Below are 17,621 nucleotides of genomic sequence, written 5' to 3' on the forward strand. Positions count from 1 at the left end.
CAGGATCTGAAGCAGGCTCCAGGCTCTGAGCTCTTAGCACAGAGTCCAATGTGGGGCTCGAACCCACGAACTGTGAGATCATGACCTGAGCAGGTGTCAGATGCTTAACTGACTGAACCACCCAGGTGCCCCTCCAAAGTAATGCTTTTAAAAATGCATAGGAGTTCATGGAAATCAATTACACTGAAGTACACGTACAATAAGAAAGTTAATTTGTGGGGTGCCTGGGTGGCTCAGTTGGCTAAGCGAACGACTCTTGATTTTGGCTCAAGTCATGATCTCACAATTTTGTGAGTTTGAGCCCCGCGTTGAACTCAGTGCTGACAGTGTGGAGCCTGCTTGGGATTCTCTCTCTCTCTCTCTCTCTCTCTCTCTGCCCCACCCCTGCTCATGCTGTCTCTCTCTCAAAATAAAAAAATAAACTAAAAAAAAACCCCAAACCCCAAATTTGTGTTAAAGTTGTATATGTGTTTAACACAATAAATGACAACATCCGATGGAGGCCTAACAATTAATATATATATTTCAAATAGTGATGAACAGAAGTGATATTTCAGGTTCTCTGCCACCACATAATGTGCTACGAAAATATCTGCTGTTTCTATTGGTGGCAAGTCACAGATACTGTTAATTCCACTATGGTCTGTTCTCTCCATTTGTAATAGAAAGAAATGCTAAATTTCAGTTTAGAGAATGGTGAAAATACGGAGAATTTTCTCACCAAGACCCCCAGTTTATGAATGTCTAGTTTAGAAAGATGCTATGCAGAGCCTCCTTACATCTTTCCTGGAAGGAGAGAAGAAAACTAAGATCTATGAAATGTTAAATGAGGGGTGCAATCCTGGGGGACTCACAGGAAGGCAGAGCTCACGGAGGCCCGTGTGGAGGAAGTGGCATCTGAGCTGGGCTTTCATGGGTTGCTAGGACTCGGCCGTGCAACAACTAGGGTGGGAAGAGATCTTCCAGAAGAGGAGTAGCAGAGGGAACCGGCCTGGGTGTGCCCAGTTTGGCAGGAAGGCGGGTAATGAGTTCCATACGTTGGTTTCCACACGGATCACTACTTGATCATGACTGCCGCTTGTTTGCCAAGACCCAGGAACAGTTTGGAGGCTCAGGCATCCGCGCCACCCTGCTCCAGGGCTTGGCGGCCGGGCTGCCTGGGCTTGTCGAGTCCACAGACCCGCCTGGTTCTGGAGGAGTGAGGGGTGCCGCTGGGAGTGTTTATGGACAAGTCCCAGCTAACGTTCTGCTTCCCACCCCCGAGCCTGTTCAGGAAGATCTGCTTCCCTAGGAAGGCGTAGAGATGTGATTTGTCAAGATGGTGGTGTTTGAATAATTCATTTCCATTATCGAAGCTTTAAGTTTGTCCCATGTATTCATTCTTTTTGAAATGAATTGGCTCTTAAGGGGAAAAGGTAACTGGCACTTTTGAGGTCTGCAGGAGCATGTTCACACCTGCATCTCACTCTGCCTTTGCGAGAACTATGTCACGAAGAAGGGGAAATGGAATTCCGACAGGTTACACATCTTGCCAGAGGTCATATAGCCAGTCCTGTGGAGCAGGCAGGATTGAAACCCAGAAAGTGCAACCCGAAAATAATCCTAAACCTTATATATGAACCCGTTTATCAGGCTGCAGTATTGCTTGGAAGAAAAAAAAAAAAAGGTCAAACAGAAACAAAAACAAATGAGCAAAAGCAGTCATTACAAATGGGAGTAATTAGCTAGTCATTCCTAGCCTGGCTTTGCATCTATGAAATTGAAACGGGATCCACGCCATGTCCCACGGTAGCACTTAATGGTTCTGATGTACTTGAAAATGTTTAATTTGTATTTATTTCAAAATAGAGAAAATTTGACAAGCAATTTAATGAGGCTTATAACAAAAGCTGGGACTTCTGTGTCCCACCTGCTGCAGATTCTTGCTCCCATAGACCACCAGTGTCAACTTTTACCTGTTACTTTTAGCATTTGCCTCCTCATCCCTAAAGCACATGCTCACAGGCCTTGAACATCTGTGTGCATGTTTGTGCTCCAGTTTCTGGAGACTTAAATTCTTTATCACTTCTCTTTTGTGTTGAATTCTTTGTTGCTTGGGTCCCAGGTTTTCTATCCCCTTCATTGATTTACCTCTTTATTTTTGGAAAGTACACGTCCTGGGGGCTTCCTGAGAATAGATGCGAAAGTGCCTGCTAAGGTCTTTGCTCAAGCTTTGACACTGACAGTTTGGCTGGGTATGGAATTCTAGAATGGGAAATCCTTTGCCCTCAGAAAGCCTGGCTCCATTATCTTCTAGCTGCCAATCCCATGTTACCATGCTATTCCCTCCCATGCTACAGTCACCATGCTGCTCCCTCCCATCCCTTCCTGCCTGGGGATCAGCAGCCTCCAATCTGACTCCCTCAACTCTCCTGGCACCGAAGGCCCTGGTCTTTTAAAAATCTCTCCTGTCCCCCTGCCCTGCCCCTTTTTGCTTATGTGCCCATCCTCCTGATTCTGCCTCACAGAAGCCCAGAAACTGGAGGCGTGGGGCACATATGCTGGAAAAACCCACAGGCTAATCAAACGTGTCCCCTTTACAAACGTTACACCCCAAAGTCCGTGCTCTTTTCCCTCTCTCCCAATGCATTTTTCCTGGAGAGGAGACAGACTTCCGCCAGAATCACATGGACCAAGGGAACTCCATTGGAAGCAGCTTTCCAACAGATTCATAAATGCTTGCCCCACACCTCCTAGGGAAGCACAGTCTTCAAAAATGGCAGCAGCATCTCATTGTATGTAAATAAAGGTTAAGTCACAATAAAGAACACCCCCAAGGAACAACATGGAAAGAACTAACAACCTGATAAAAAGTAGTATCATAGAATAAAGACCCCAAACACTTCCCCCACAGAAACGGAAGGGGGCCATTCTTCCTTTCTCTCACCTTCTCAGAGTGTGGACACAGCCCATTGGACACACGTGCTGGGGCTTTTGGTTGTGGGGGTGGGGGGAGGATGGTTACAATCTGTACAAGGTAGGGGGACGGGGGGGGGGGGCAGCAGCCGGTGATGCCAGCCACTTGGCCAGCCTAATCTTGCTTCCTCTTCTGCTGGGTCTCTTAGCATCTGTCAACCCCGCCGTACAGCAAGGTGACCGCCTGGTGTCATTCCTGTCAGGCTGCCCGGTGCGAAAGCGCCCCCCTCATGTTTGGCAAGTCCCCAATGTAGGAGTCTCACTAGAAGCCCCTTGCCTAGGTTGTACCAATCAGAAGCCTGGCCCTGCCCTTGAACAGAGAGCCACAGGCTGGGGAAGCAGCTGCACGATGGAGTGTGCGACCCTCGCAGCAGCTGGCATCAGGTTACAAGGTAGGAGGGAGATCTAATTTTTACAAATACAGAAATATTTTGTATTTTTTTGGAGTATGTGTTTTGGCATGTGTTATCCTTAAAAAATTTTTATTGTGAAATATTTACACACGAGCATATGAAACATATATGCACAGCATAAGAAGTGATAAAGCAAACATCCCTGTAACCACCACCCAGATCAAGAAGCAGAATGTTTTAAGTAATAAAATGACTTAAAAAGTTGCCTTAGGTCCCAGCAACCCTACTTCCAGAAACACAAACAAATAAATGTCCAGGGATCCTTTGGGGAAGCATCTTCTGAGTAGGAAAACCAGAAGCAAAGGAAGCCAACACTGTTCTGTTGCCTATACGTATCAGTGCGTTTAATCCCCACACCCTGTGTTGGGACGACGGGGGCTGAGGCTGCGCCCAGATGGCGGGGGCGAGGAGGGAATAGTCGGCCTGACTCCAGGTTGATACATTTTGGCCTTCTGTATAAAAAGAAAATCTTCCAGTGCTAGTTATTTTTCCATTGAGGAACTCCACTGAGAATTTAGCCTACATTCGTAGCCATGGATATGGCCAAAGCTTCCTGCTCAAAAATATTCACCGTGGCCAAATTTTTACAGCCCCAAATAAAACAACATGAATGTCCCATACAGGTTCCCCAGGGCTACCCAAAAGCAGAGCATTCTCATGAAACCGTTCACGAGCGGAAACGGCACGCAGCAGACTACCCCTGGCTTTCGCAAATTTGAGGTTCTGCCACTTTGCTGTATGAAAAACCTACCTTAGTACCTGTTTTCAGGTAACTGAAGAAAGCCGAAACCATGCTAATATAGGTCTTTAATAAAAGAAGTGGAGGGGCACCTGGGTGGCTCCGTCGGTTGAGCGTCCGACTTCAGCTCAGGTCGTGATCTTGCAGATCACAGGCTCGAGCCCCGCGTTGGGCTCTGTGCCGACAGCTCGGAGACTGGAGCCTGCTTCGGATTCTGTGTCTCCCTCGCTCTCTGACCCTCCCCCGTTCATGCTCTCTGTCTCAAAAATAAATAAACATTAGGGGCACCTGGGTGGCTCAGGCAGTTAAGCGTCCGACTTCGGCTCAGGTCATGATCTCGAGGTCCATGAGTTCAAGCCCCGCGTCAGGCTCTGTGCTGACACCTCAGAGCCTGGAGCCTGTTTCAGATTCTGTGTCTCTCTCTCTCTCTCTGACTCTCCCCCGTTCATGCTCTGTCTCTCTCTGTCTCAAAAATAAATAAACGCTAATAAATAAATAAATAAACAAACAAACATTAAAAAATAAAATAAAATAGAAAAATTACAAAGACTGTTTATATGGTAATCATTCAGGGAAAAAAGTTTTTTTTTTTTTTTTTCAATGTTTATTTATTTTTTGGGACAGAGAGAGACAGAGCATGAATGGGGGAGGGGCAGAGAGAGAGGGAGACACAGAATCGGAAACAGGCTCCAGGCTCCGAGCCATCAGCCCAGAGCCTGACACGGGGCTCGAACTCACGCACCGTGAGATCGTGACCTGGCTGAAGTCGGACGCTTAACCGACTGCGCCACCCAGGCGCCCCATCAGGGAAAAATTTTAATACCGTGAAAAATGCTTGTGCTGAGTAAAAAAGGTAAAAAAACACCCCACCCCAATTGTTTACAAAATGTAATCACAAGGATATACAAAAGAGACTAAGATATGCCAAAATGTTACGAGAAGAGAGAGAAGGAGGTAAAAATCGCTTTTCTCTAGGTTTTTTCCAGGAATTGGTTGTGCTTTGCCCCCCACCCCAGGCCCCGTCCCTTTGGTCTACATGACATTCAAGGGAGGTGAGCTGCAGCGAAGTGTGTTGTTGTGCCTCCTGTGCGGCGAGGTCCAGACCGCACACACTCTCCAGCAGGAACAGGGGCCCATGGGCGCCACACTAGCCTCTGAGGCCCAGGCAGCACCTCAGCTGGGCCCCGCGGCCTCTTCCTGGAGTCCCGGAGGGAGCTTGGCCTCAGGCCGATGGCACAGGGTCAAAGTCCTACCCTCCAGGAGCCAGAAGACGGGGTAGAGGGGCTGGGTGAAAATGGCGTGGAAGGTATGTAGGGGCTGGGCCTTGGGCTCCAGGCTGTAGAAAGTGAGGCGGCCAGAAGCCAGGTCCAAATCCATGCCCAGGAGCCGCCCGGACACCCCTGGGAGGCGCCGGGCCTCCCCGTTGTGCCAGGCCTGGGCCCTGTCCTCCTGAACACAGAGCCCCCAGGAGCTAGGCCCACGCCCAATGTTGTCTGTGTTGGGCCCTTGCTTGTGCCGTGAAAGTTCTGGATAGGCGACGCCCAGCGTCACTGAGTGATTAGACGTGCGCACCTCCCAGTAGTGTCGACCGTTCCGGAAGCTCTGGGCACATTGCACCTGCCAGAGCTGGAAGCTGCGTGGCCCGGCCAGGTCCCGGGGCTTGTGACGGTGCTTTACCTGCTGGCCCTGCTGAGACAGGTAGAGGTGGCAATTGGCGCTGTCTGGGTCGAAGGTCAGATTGCGATAATCTGTCAGGGACACATGGATGGGAGGTGAGCGGGGAGGTGTCTGTCTGCCATTCTGTCCCCGGAGGGAGAAATGGCAACTGAAGCTTCCCCAACGCACACCAAGTGTCTGCCAGGCACACAGCCAGCGGAGCAGGCACTGGGCACCAGCGCGGGAGTCTGTCCTCGCCACAGCCCTGGGTGGAAACTTCTATGCACCTCACTTCAAAGATGAGGAAACTGAGGCTCCCGGAAGTAACCTAACTTGGTAACAAGTGGAAGAATCATAACTGATCCCAGGTTTGCATGCCCAGAAATCTCCGTATCCCTGTATTGGCTCCACATGTAGGAAGTTTACATCCTACGACAGGTGTGGGTGGTGGGCACAGACCCAAGGAAGGGCAGGGAACAGACCCCATGGACAGGGCAGTCACAGCACGTGCCCCCTCCACGTACTCACGCAGACGTGCACACATGCTCACGTGTACTCACATGGTGTACACACGGTTGCACAACGCACACACGCCTATGCACACACACCCGTGCTGGTCTCCTTACTCTGCCAGAGTTTCCTCCTCAGTGGGCAAACCGGGCTTGGGACTGGTGCCAGGGGACCTGGGGCCTCTAGGAGGCAAAGAAGTGTTAGGGCAGTGACGGGGAGAGAGCTCATGGGGGGCAGGGTCCTGACCCCACTCCCACCTGCTGTGGGAGGGCCAGCTGGGCCCGGAGGGGTAGAGAGATCTGGAGTCAGCCTTACCCACGGGGCCCAAATCAGCAGCCTCAGCCGGTGCCCTGGGGTGGCTCCCCTCATCCAGGAGGAGACCATACAGCCGGCTCAGTGACTCCACGCCAGCCAGCTGCTGCTCTTCGTCCCACTGCAGAGGAGCCAGGGGCCCAAGAGGGCCTGGGGGTGCCAGGAGCTGTGATTCCTGAGCCCCAGGGACAGTTGCAGTAAGCCTGTGCACGAGGTGCAGGGTCACTGGTCGACCTGTGCAGGGTCAGCCAGTGACCTGTGCACAAGGTGCACCTGTCGCCCCGAGACCCGGTACCTGGAGGAAGGTCTGGTCATCCAACTGCTCCAGGAGGTCCCGGACCCTGCGGTCGTAGTGAGCCAGGGCTTCCAGGTGGCCCCGCAGTCGCCGTTCTTCATCCTGGGCCTGTGTTAGTGCCTGTGTCTTGGCCACCTCGATGTCCGTCAGTGCCAAGGTCTGCCGCATCTCCAGGGCCTGCAGCAGGCAGCTGAATTTGCTGGAGACCATGGAGGCCAGGGTGCAGGCCGAGCTCTGAGTGGGCAAAGGAGTCGCCTAGGGTGGCTGGGGCCAAGGCTGCCCCCTGGACTGCGGGGTGGTGTGGGGAGCCAAGGCCCCTGGAACCGTTCTTCCCCCCCCACCCCCGCTCAGCCCCTCCCTCCCTGCTGCCAGGACGCATTTCCAAGGTAGCTCGCACCTGCTACCCAGTGTCCCAGGGATCCATTGGTGGCTGCCTGAAGGGCACGGCATGAGGAGGCAGTGGGGTAGAACAGACGGGCCTCGTACCTGGACCTGGCTGCTTTGCTCCTGCAGTTCCTTTAGCTGGCTCTCAGCCTCGGTGGCCTGCTGCTGGGTGACCTCCAGCATGGCTCTCAGCTGGGCCTGTGGTGCCCACAGTGGGAACAAGTGACAAGAAGAAGCCAGTTAGTCAACAAACATCTGTAGATGCGGGGCGTCCCCTCCCAGGGCCACCCCCAGCAAGGCAGACCAGTGGGCCAGCACACAGAGCACCAGCCTCGGTCTCAGTACCCCGGGTGAACTGGGTTAGTGTCCCAGGGAGATCTGGACAAAGCCCGTTCCCAACCTGGAACAGGGAGGTACACAGGCAGAGCAGAGGCCTTTGGATTTACACCTGACCTCCAGTCCCTCTTGCAAGCTGAGCAACCTGGGGCAGAGCACCCAATATCTCTGGGCTGTAAACCCACCCCGCACTACCCCCAGGCAATAAATGGTGGGAGCGGTACTTCTGGCTTCGGCTCAAAGCACCAAAGCTATTTGGGAAGTGGGTGGTGTAGTGCATGCACGAGGCAGGTTCCTCCAAATACCGGCCAGTCCTCAGCCCCAGCTCTGGGCATGAGGGGAAGAGGGCACCCCTATTTGCGACTCCTCTGGTACCGCTGAGGGTAGAACATCGTGCTTTCATGGAAACGGGACAAAGCACCATTCCCTGCCCTTGCTCAAGAGCCTGTCTTGCTTCTCCTTCTCTTGGCCACACTTTATGAGGCAGGAACCATCATGATCCCCACTTCAAAGATGAGGAAATGGGACAGAGAAATTGATAATCTGGCCAAAGCCTTCAGATCTTCCTAAGCCCGATGCCTGTGTCTTTGTCCAGGCCCCTTGGCCTCCAGCGTCCCATCATATGCTGCATGCAGAAAGTGTTCGGGGGGGGGGAACCTCTTCTGGTTCCACCTGAGTCTCCCCCAGGGACGGGCATCTGTCCTTCTCACACCCCGCATCACTTCCCTCTAGCAAAACACGGCCCCTTAGGCATGTGTGTGCCACCTGGTGGTGCCACCTGGTGGTACCACCTGCCACTCCCTCCTTGTTGTCATCTGCTGGCCTTCACTGCAAACTTCCGAGCTCAGAGCCTCAGCAGGAGCATTCTATTCTCTGTGACTTCAGCAGCCACAGGGTTTATCCTCCAACACTCCAGCGCTTGGACCCCTGGCGTCCTCACCACTTTCTTCACTCCGTTTCAGCCACTCAGTCCTGGGGCCTCACCCTGAGCCTGTCACCAGCTCCGAAATCTCTATTTCAAGCACCTGTTTTCTCCTTCTATCCAGGACCACAAACATCCCAAAGCCGCCTCCTGCTTAAGCTGTCCGCCCCAGCCTAGGCGCCTAAAGACAGGGCAGGGCACTCCGGTGTCACCTCGCGTTCCCGACGCTCAGTGTCCAGCAGCGCCCGCTCGTGGAGGCGACACTCGTTCACGGTGCATGCGCTGCACACGCAGCGACCCTCCGTGCGACAGAAGAACTCGAGGGGCTGCCCGTGCTGGGGACAGCGCGCGCCGGGCCCGGAGCCGGGGGCCGGGGCGGGGTCGGGGCCGAGAGCCGGAGCGGGGTCGGGATCGGGAGCCGGGGCAGGCCCGGCGCGCATCAACTCGAGCACGCCGGTGAGGGCCACATTGCGGCGCAGCTCGGCGCCGTCGGGGAAGTGCTCCCGGCACTCGGGGCACGCCTTGTCGCGGCAGCCCCACCAGTCCCGGATGCAGTCCCCGCAGAAGTTGTGGCCGCAGGGCAGCGTCACCGGCTCCAGGTAGAGCTCCAGGCAGATGGCGCAGGTCAGCTTGTCTTCCAGCTTCTGGGCGTCCATGGCGGTGGCGGCGCCTCGTAGAGCCGGCAGGGGTGGGGCCTCGGCGAGGGGGCGGGGCCTCGGCGAGGGGGCGGGCAGCGCAGGGCGTGGGTGCGGCGGGGAGGAGCCGGGACGCGCCGCGACCGTCGCCTCCCGCACCAGCCGCGCCTCGGCCGTCGCCGCACCGGTCTCCTCCCTTCTGTCGAGGCTCCGAGTCACCCCAGGTGGGAGCTGGGCTCCGGCTCCCGGTGGTTCCACCCTGGGAACTCCATCCCGTTGCTCCAAACCCTGGTCAAGCAGCTCCTGTGGGGGGGGGGGGGGGCGGTGGTGGTGTTGGGGAGCGGCCCCCACCTACAGAGACAAGAACTTTTGGGAACCCCGTTGGGCCTCGGACGCTCCTCCTGCCTGAGGGTCACCACGGAACCCCTTACGGGCCCATCTGAAAACCTGAACAGCAGCTACTTCCCAGCAGCTTTGGCGATTAAATGAGGCTGCGCGGGGTTGTGCCTGGCAGTAAGAGCACTGGGCACACAGGCTCTCTCCTGATGGGAGGTGCTCTGCTGCCCTTTTCCTTGGGCGGAGTTTCAGGCATTTGTCAGATTGGGGTATCTCCTTTCTCCAGGCCACGCCAAATTTTGGTTCTTTTAAAGTAAACAGCGAGGTGGAAATTTCTGATCACCAACACAGACCAATCCAGTGTTTTTTTCATACCCCCTTTTAGTGGAAACCCAAAGCAATCTTCAGCTGGCCTTGGAATCCTCTCTCCGTGTGGGTCCCCTGCTGGGGAGTTCCTTGTTTGCGGATGCAAGCTCTTCTGGAAGAAGAGCTCCCGTTTTATAGAGGTCCCCCTGCAGCTGAGCACAGGAGAGGGGTCCTGGCTCTAACCCACCTGCCCTGGGGCAGTGTGCTGGCCCAGTGAGCTGGAGGAGGATTACTTCTGGTTTCCCTAACCAACCTGGCTTAGTTTTGAGGCAGGATGCCCGCTCACCGCAATGCTTGCTGCATTAGGTCTCCTGTAATACGTGATGCTCCTCTTCCCGGAAAAGGTGCACTGGTGTCCTCCTGACTGGCTACTTAGGAGAAATAATACTGTAACCAGCCAGTGAGGCTGCAGGGGCTTTCTGGGCCCCAAGCAGGGGTGTGCCAGAGTAGCCGATGCCAGGGTCTGCCCCTGTACTGTGAATTCAACGGCAAGGGGACAATGCTTGGGGCTGGCAAAGCTCTTTCAAGAGGCCTGTGGGAGCAACCAAGCCCCACTGCCTGCCTTCTGTACCTGTCTCTGGCCACTCGATCTCAGGGCCCGACACCCTCGGGAGGTAGAGGTGAGGGGCCACCTCCTGAGGCGGGAGGCGGTTCTCTTTCCATTCATGAAGCATGACAAATCCATCGTGGGGTTGGAGGAGGGAGCGCTGGCTGCTCCCGAACACAGACTCAGATGAGCTATGGCAAAAATCATCTTTGGGGCACCACTGGTTAACAGTCTGACTCTTGATTTCAGCTTAGGTCATGATCTTACAGTTCAACTTCGACGCCAGTGTTGGGCTCTGTGCCCCTCCCCCCTCAAAATAAATAAACAAACTTAAAAAAAAATCATCTTTATTCACACGTCCCACCCCTGCCACCATCTTCGGAGAGCCCTCTTCACTCCCAAGCCCTGGGCCTGCTGGCAGGGCCACCGAGGAGCTGCCTCAAGCAGGACCCAGAAGCTGGCCCTGTGGAGCTGTGTCTTTATTGTTCCTGCTGGTGGAGCCTGAGAGGCTTAGTCCACTTTCTGGGGTGGGTGGCACTCTGGTCACTTAGTAGATACCGTAGGTGGGTTCGGGACTGTCCCTGTACCGGTCCAGGTAGCGCAGGGGCTGCCGGTGGGGGAAGCGCTTCTGCTTGGGGTGGTAAGGGGGTGGCCGCACAAACTCAAACACAGGCTCCCGCATGTCTGCGGGAAGAGGGAGTGTGGGTGTGGACTGAGGCAAGCCTGAGCCCCTTCCCCTTGTCTGCTAACCCGGGACTGCCCAGCCAGTCCACCCAAGGTGGCCCTCCCCTCCCCCGCCCCAGCCCCCACCCCTAGCCCACTCTGGCCTTACCCAGAAGCCGGTGGAAGATGTGGGTGACGGAATCGTCCCAGCGGCACTGGAAAAAGGCCAGGCCAGCTGGTGTCATGGCTTCCTGGTGTTTCTTGTAGAAATCAAAAGTGTGGAAGGTCCTTTGGGCAAGCTGATAGCTATAAGAAGATGGGGAGCATTTAAGAGCAGGGAATGAGGCATCAGAGCCCCACACCCCACCTCCAGCCCCACAGGCAATCCTGAGAAGCCCCTTATGGTCTGCACAACTACCCTTCTGCCCGTCTCAAGTGTAAGACACAGGAGAACTGAGCAGGGCAGACCATTCCTGGGAAGGTGGCCTGAGGCCTGGGTGGCGAGAGGGAATGGGGCCGGGAGAGGGGCTGGACGTGTAGATTACCAGGGTGAGGGCCGGGTGTCCCCAGAGAAGTCAATTAGCTTGTCCTGCTTGAAGAGCAGGAAAGCAAAACGGTGGAAGCCGGAGCCTCGGGCAGGGAAGGGGGGCAGGTAGGGACACGTCTCCTGTCCTTCAGCCACCCTGTTGCCTGGGATGTTGGTTCTGGTGGGAGGAAAAGGATCCATTAACTGACACTCAAGAAAGGCGGCAGCTGGAGTGCTCCCTAGAGGTGCTATCACTCCCTGGGAGGACACCCCCTAACATGACCTTCATCGAACAGTGAAGCAGGAGGCATAGTTCTGTGAACCCTCGGACAGACCACTCACTTGGAAACAGTAGAGGTTCAGAGGCTGAGGACAAGAGTCCTAGAGATGGTCAACAAGAGGATGAGGTCTAGCGCCCTGTTTATAGGCCATGGGGAGCCGGTGGGGCCACCACGGCCTTTTGGGCTGGACACGGCCTTTTGGCCACACTATCTTTGGGCTGCCCCTGTGTTTCCCGAAGGCTCTGGGGTTTGTCAGGCAGTGTGAGCCCGCTCTGGCACCACAATGGCTACTATACCTCCCCTAGATATAACTCTCTGGAGAGTCCTGCTGTACACGTTGGTAACTGCAGTTAACTAAAAATGGTAGAAACCAGCCTCCCAGGTACTGGTCCCAATTACCCATCAGTCCCAAAGCTGGGGTCAACTGCCTGACCTCTGCCCCCCTGGCTCCAGAGCCAAAGGCCACTGAGAAAACAAAAGGCAGCCCAGCTCGGGCAGCCCCAGCTGCCAGGGGTCTCTCACTGTCCTTTTCACATCTGATTGTCATAGAACCCCTCAGGGAGGCTAAAGCATGGGGTGGCATCACCCTGGTTTTACACAGGAGGAAATGAGTTCAGGGAGACCAACAGGCCTGTTGGCAACAGCTAAGGCCTAATGCCTGCTTTTTCTTCTGGACCTGTCTTCAGCCAGTGAGTGGATCACAGGGCTCTTGGTGGCATCAGAGAGCAGAGGGGAGGGGCTGCCACCTGCGGTGGGAGGTTAATCCAAAGGTCCACAGGTAATCCTCGGTGGAGCCAAGACTAAAATTCGGGGGCAGCTCTTTCCAGAATCCAGGGCTCCCTCACATGCCTCTGACCCATTCCCCCCCCAGGTACTTACACCAGCCAGTGGATGTATTCAGCATCCGGCTCCAGCAGGTGTCCATCTGTACACAAACAGAGCCCACTGACTGAGGGGCCCCACGAACACTCGGCCCCACCCCTACTACCCGCCCCCCTGAGCCCTGGCCCATGGGAGGCGAGGGAGGCAGGAGGCCTGGTGAGCCCCAGACACCTACCCAAATTGGTGAGCAGCAGTGTCCATATGGAACCCTTGTCTGCCTCATAGGTCACCTCTGGGGCCTGGGCAGCCTGGTGGGGAGACAACAGGGAAGGTGTCACCCCCATCAGGGATAGACCAGCTGCGGTAAACAGACCTTTCTGGAGGACAGGAGTCTGAGGGAGCTTGGGGGAAGGGAGAGCCCGCTCTGATTCAAACACCCTTGACAGTCCCTTGAGAGGCAGGTCAGCAGAGAAGCTTGCAGGAACCCTGCAGAGTTGCCTATCCGGCTCTCTATCCAAACCACAAGGCGGCCCTCACATCAACGGACAGAGGCTAGGAGGGCACTCCGAAGACAGGGGGCCAGGAGTCTGCCCAGACAGAGCTCTTTTTCTTTCATTTTATATTCCTTCTCTGGTGATTATTGTGGTGTTTACCAGGGGATCAAAAGGGGGAAAAGAACAAAACCCCAAATCAGCCTACGTAGATGGCATGCTTGTGCCCTTTACCACCATAAAAACTGCCTCTGCGGGGCGCCTGGGTGGCGCAGTCGGTTAAGCGTCCGACTTCAGCCAGGTCACGATCTCGCGGTCCGTGAGTTCGAGCCCCGCGTCAGGCTCTGGGCTGATGGCTCGGAGCCTGGAGCCTGTTTCCGATTCTGTGTCTCCCTCTCTCTCTGCCCCTCCCCCGTTCATGCTCTGTCTCTCTCTGTCCCAAAAATAAACAAAAAACGTTGAAAAAAAAAATTAAAAAAAAAAAAAAAAACTGCTTCTGCAAGTGCTTTCAGCAAGGAGCTCTGTGGTCCTGCGGTGGGCTGTCTGTCCACACGGTGCGGGGAGGGGCACAAGTAAGCAGTACCTCTGTTGGAGTAATCTCGTTGCCGTGGTATACAGGCATCAAGTCGTCCTCCCCCACGGCATAGGCCACTTGCAGGGGGACGCGGGGTACGAAGGTGGCACCATGGAACAGGTCTCGATAGAGGCCGTAGTACTCAGCCAGACGCTGCTTATGATAGGGGCCACAGGTTCTCTCCCACTCGGCCCGCACCGCCTCCAGTGGGATGCGAGCTGGTAAGGAATGATGCTGCTTAGGATGCAGGGCGGGGGGGGGGGGGAGGAGGGGGCCCCCCTACCCTCATGGGGGGAGCTTACCTGTGCGGAGGCGGGCGGCTCGCTCCTCCTCCGGGTTGGCCCGCAGCTCCCGGAGGACCCGTTTCCGCTCCAGCAGCTGTTGGGTCCGGCTGACCTTGGGTGGAGGGAGCCCGATGTCAACCTTGTCTTTGGGATCTGGGGAGGGAAGGTATATATACTGGAGAAAGTGGGAGCAAGTCTCAGTGAAGCTGCCTATCCCTGCCTAGTCTTCCAACTCGCCCAAGCTTTACCCTTTAATTCACGGAACTCAATCAATACTGTGCAGTCTGCTTCACAGGCCCGAACGGGGTCCAGGTGCTAAGCAAAGTGGGTTCAACTTGAGACTGCGTTTTCTGATCCCTAAACCAGGTCACACTGCCTGGGTCATGGGAAATGCAGGTGGATGATCATCCCAATTATGGCTGGGATGACCTTCAAGCCTGTTCACACCTGGACACAGACATGAACCTGAGTTCCTGGTAGGATAATGAGCTGAAGCTAGATAAAGCCTTAAAGAAGCACACTTCTCACGCTTTAATGGACACACCATCCAAGTCACCTGGGAAGTTTTGTTAAAATTCAGATTCTGAATCAGCAGGTCAATGTGAGGCCGGAGATTTCTCCTTTCCTAACAAGCACCTAGGTAGTGCCTATGCTGCTGGTCTCAGAACACGCTTTGAAAAACACCGGCCCAAATGACTTTCAATCCAATACCTTTTTCCATTTACGTTAGACGGTTAACAATAAGTAAGATGCACTGAACCCTCGTCAGAGATGGCATTTCTCTAAAAAATGCCAATGGACTGCATCCTTTAATACAGCAATTTTGTGACACAGACACAACTTTTATTTACACTGAGGAAAGTGAAGCTCAGGCAAGCCACTCTGAGATGGGGAAAATGAAGGGCTCCATAAAAATCTGCTTTTTGCTCCTTTTCCTGCCTCTTTTAAGTTTATTTATTTATTTTGAGATAGAGACAGAGCGTGTGAGCAGGGGAGGGGCAGAGAGAGGGGAAGAGAGGATCCCAAGCAGGTTCCAAGCTGCCAGAGGAGAGTCCGACCTGGGGGTCGAACCCATGAACCATGAGATCACCTGAGCCGAAATCAAGAGTTGGGACGCTTAACCAACCGAACCAAGACGTCCCTGCCTCCACCTCCCCACCCCCCACCTCCCGCTTTTTAATGGAAACTCTACGGCCAACGTGAGGCTTGAACTCTAGACCCTGAGATCAAGAATGGCATGCTCTACCAACTGAGCCAGCCAGGCACCCCTTCCTGCCTCTATTTTTGCTACGACTTGCATCTCCACTTTACAGATGCCTCTTAATATCCTTTGTAAGAGACATTTCTTTAGATGATATAACATCTAAAGAAGGACCAGGTGAGAATGACAAGATAAAGCCATCATATATGTGTATTCCAGACCATCAGCGCTAGACATCTTGAAGCCAAGCTCCCCTGGCTCCAAGGAGTAGCGCTTGCGTCCTCATCTTGGTTCCGGCCGCCGCGCACCTGACTCCTCGCAGAAGTACTCCCGGTACGTCCGCCACCAGTGCGGGTTCCGCGCCTCCTGCTCCGCCCGGCGCCGGTAACGGTCGAAGCTTCGGTACTTCTCCAGCCGCTCCAGGTTGCTCACATCGATGTCCTCGTTGGGCATCGGCCCCAGAGGGGCGGTCCGGCGACTCAGGGCGGCTGCGGGCAGAGTGCGGGACGTGAGGCCAGGGGCGGACGCTGGCTCGAGCTCCGCAGTTTGGTCTTTACGGGGACCTCCAGGAGCCCCCCACCTCAGACCCCTCACCCGAAGTGCTGAAGCTCCGCCACCTCCGACTTCCATCCAGCGCGGCTCGCCACCAGGGCGCCGCCATCTTCCCTGGGACCCGGCAGAGGTGGCCCGAGCAGTGCCTGAGCGCACAGCGGAGGCCCCGCCCCTGGGCTCGCGTCCTGGAAGCCACGCCCCCACCCGGGCCCCAGACTCCTCCTTCCCGGAGGCAAGAGCTCCCTCCTCCGGTGCGGAGGTGGCGGCGGGCGCCCAGCGCCCTGACTCCGGAAGTGCCGGGGGGCCGGCGGGGCGGAGCTGCGCGCGGCCCGGGCCCCTGCCCGCGGCCGGCCACCAGGGGGCGGCAGACCCATAGCTTGCCCCTCTGCGAATGCGGACACCCAGGGTCTCCAGGCCCTGAGGTTTGCGGCTTGCTGGTCGTTGATCAGGCGGCTGGGATTTCTCCATTCGTTCTTACTTTTGAGAAACATGCGTGTGGGTGCCCTAGAACCCACTAAGAATGGGGTCGCTTGTAAATTAACTGCTTGAAAGGCCTAGCACGGATTCCCACATGTAACGACCGCAAGCAGATAGTGTCTTCTCTCATTGTCACTTTCCACCAGCATCTCTCTCTCTACAGGGAACGGAATTAAGCAACTGGGTTATGATCTTGAGAGGTTGTTTATAATTGTGAAGGGAAAAAGGCCAGCAGATACACAGCTGTGTAGCCCTCTACTGTGACCTGCGGGGTGGCGGGGGAGGGGGCGGCGTTGACGTTAGGGGATAAGTGAGCTACCTGTCACACCTTAATGCCAGAGACAGTGATACAGAGCATGTACAGGGACCGAGTAAAGTATCATTATAACCCAACGTTTGTAGAACATCTCTACTTGGCTGTTTCATGGACACTGGTGTCATCTGAACGACACCACCCACTTGCCCAGGCCAGAAACCTGGGGGTCCTCCTTGACACGTGAAGACCCTCCATGTCTGGCATCAGGTCCCGTGGGGTCACTTTTTTACGACCCCTCACTGTCATGCCTGGTAGTGCCATCCTCAGTCTCGCCCGCACCACTGCCAGCGGTTTTGACCCGCTGCTTCCAGTGAGTTCACCCCACAGGCACAATGCATTTTCTAAATGCAAATATAGTCCCACCCTGTTTACAACAGTTGAGTGCATACCCACTGCCCTGAAGATAAACAAGGCCATACAGACCCGTTTCCTAATTCTAAACTCATTTCTCTTGGTCTTGAAAGGCCAAGCTCGTCCCTGTGGGTCTCCCTGCTGCGTGATCCTGTCTGTCAGGGGACTGAGGAAATGCCAGCTGCCCCCAGGCCGAGCCAGTGCTTACAACTCTGCAGGTGTTCACACGGGTGGCAACGTATTCGGCTGTTGAGAGGAAGACCCAATTCCAAGCTTCACTGAGGTTTCAAATGGGACCTCCTTGGGGCAGACTGACGCGTCCCTCCTTGGGGCAGAAGCAGCCTGGAGATCCCCACACCTCACAGTAGCACTGTGTGTAGGGCGCTCTTCTAGAAGGAGGCAGCACAGTGAGGTGGTTGACAGCCTGGGGCTTTGGAATGTGCCCACGCAAAAGGTGCTATTTTCTGTCAGCTGGCGCAGACTATTTAATCTCCTTGAGCCTCTGTGCCTTCATGTGTGAGGTAGGGCTGGTCCTCATCCCCTTCTCCTGGTCACGACACAGCCGTCTGATGTGTGAACCCAGGCCAGAAGGTCCCAGTGCCAGCCAGCAAGTAAGTGCTACAGAGCCAACACCTCTAAATCACCGACTCAGGAGTCACGGCACATCGTAACAATGC

General features: G+C 55.2%; 2 protein-coding genes across 4 annotated transcripts; both read right to left on the minus strand.

Annotated features, from left to right (window-relative positions):
• Positions 1-4,916: 4,916 nt before the first annotated feature.
• On the minus strand, positions 4,917-9,232 carry TRIM65 (tripartite motif containing 65). 3 transcript variants are annotated; one of them, XM_027052466.2, is made up of 6 exons: positions 8,735-9,232; positions 7,367-7,462; positions 6,881-7,057; positions 6,589-6,760; positions 6,390-6,455; positions 4,917-5,855 (listed from the first exon to the last, which is right to left on the minus strand). In XM_027052466.2, the coding sequence occupies exons 1-6, from the start codon at positions 9,176-9,178 to the stop codon at positions 5,281-5,283; spliced, it is 1,530 nt and encodes a 509-aa protein (XP_026908267.2). In that variant the 5' UTR covers positions 9,179-9,232; the 3' UTR covers positions 4,917-5,280. The 3 variants fall into 3 exon arrangements, with proteins under 3 accessions (XP_026908267.2, XP_026908266.2, XP_026908268.2); XM_027052465.2 differs by having other exon boundaries at positions 6,881-7,114; XM_027052467.2 differs by lacking the exon at positions 6,390-6,455 and having other exon boundaries at positions 6,881-7,114.
• A 1,508-nt stretch (positions 9,233-10,740) lies between these two features.
• MRPL38 (mitochondrial ribosomal protein L38) lies at positions 10,741-16,002 on the minus strand. Its single transcript, XM_027052470.2, has 9 exons — positions 15,843-16,002; positions 15,557-15,736; positions 14,066-14,200; positions 13,773-13,981; positions 12,934-13,006; positions 12,756-12,801; positions 11,615-11,773; positions 11,239-11,375; positions 10,741-11,090 (listed from the first exon to the last, which is right to left on the minus strand). Exons 1-9 carry the CDS (start codon positions 15,907-15,909, stop codon positions 10,954-10,956), a joined length of 1,143 nt encoding a protein of 380 aa, XP_026908271.1. The 5' UTR covers positions 15,910-16,002; the 3' UTR covers positions 10,741-10,953.
• Between the last annotated feature and the right edge of the window lie 1,619 nt (positions 16,003-17,621).

This window comes from Acinonyx jubatus, chromosome E1, assembly GCF_027475565.1.
Source record: "Acinonyx jubatus isolate Ajub_Pintada_27869175 chromosome E1, VMU_Ajub_asm_v1.0, whole genome shotgun sequence".
Taxonomy (NCBI): domain Eukaryota; kingdom Metazoa; phylum Chordata; class Mammalia; order Carnivora; family Felidae; genus Acinonyx; species Acinonyx jubatus.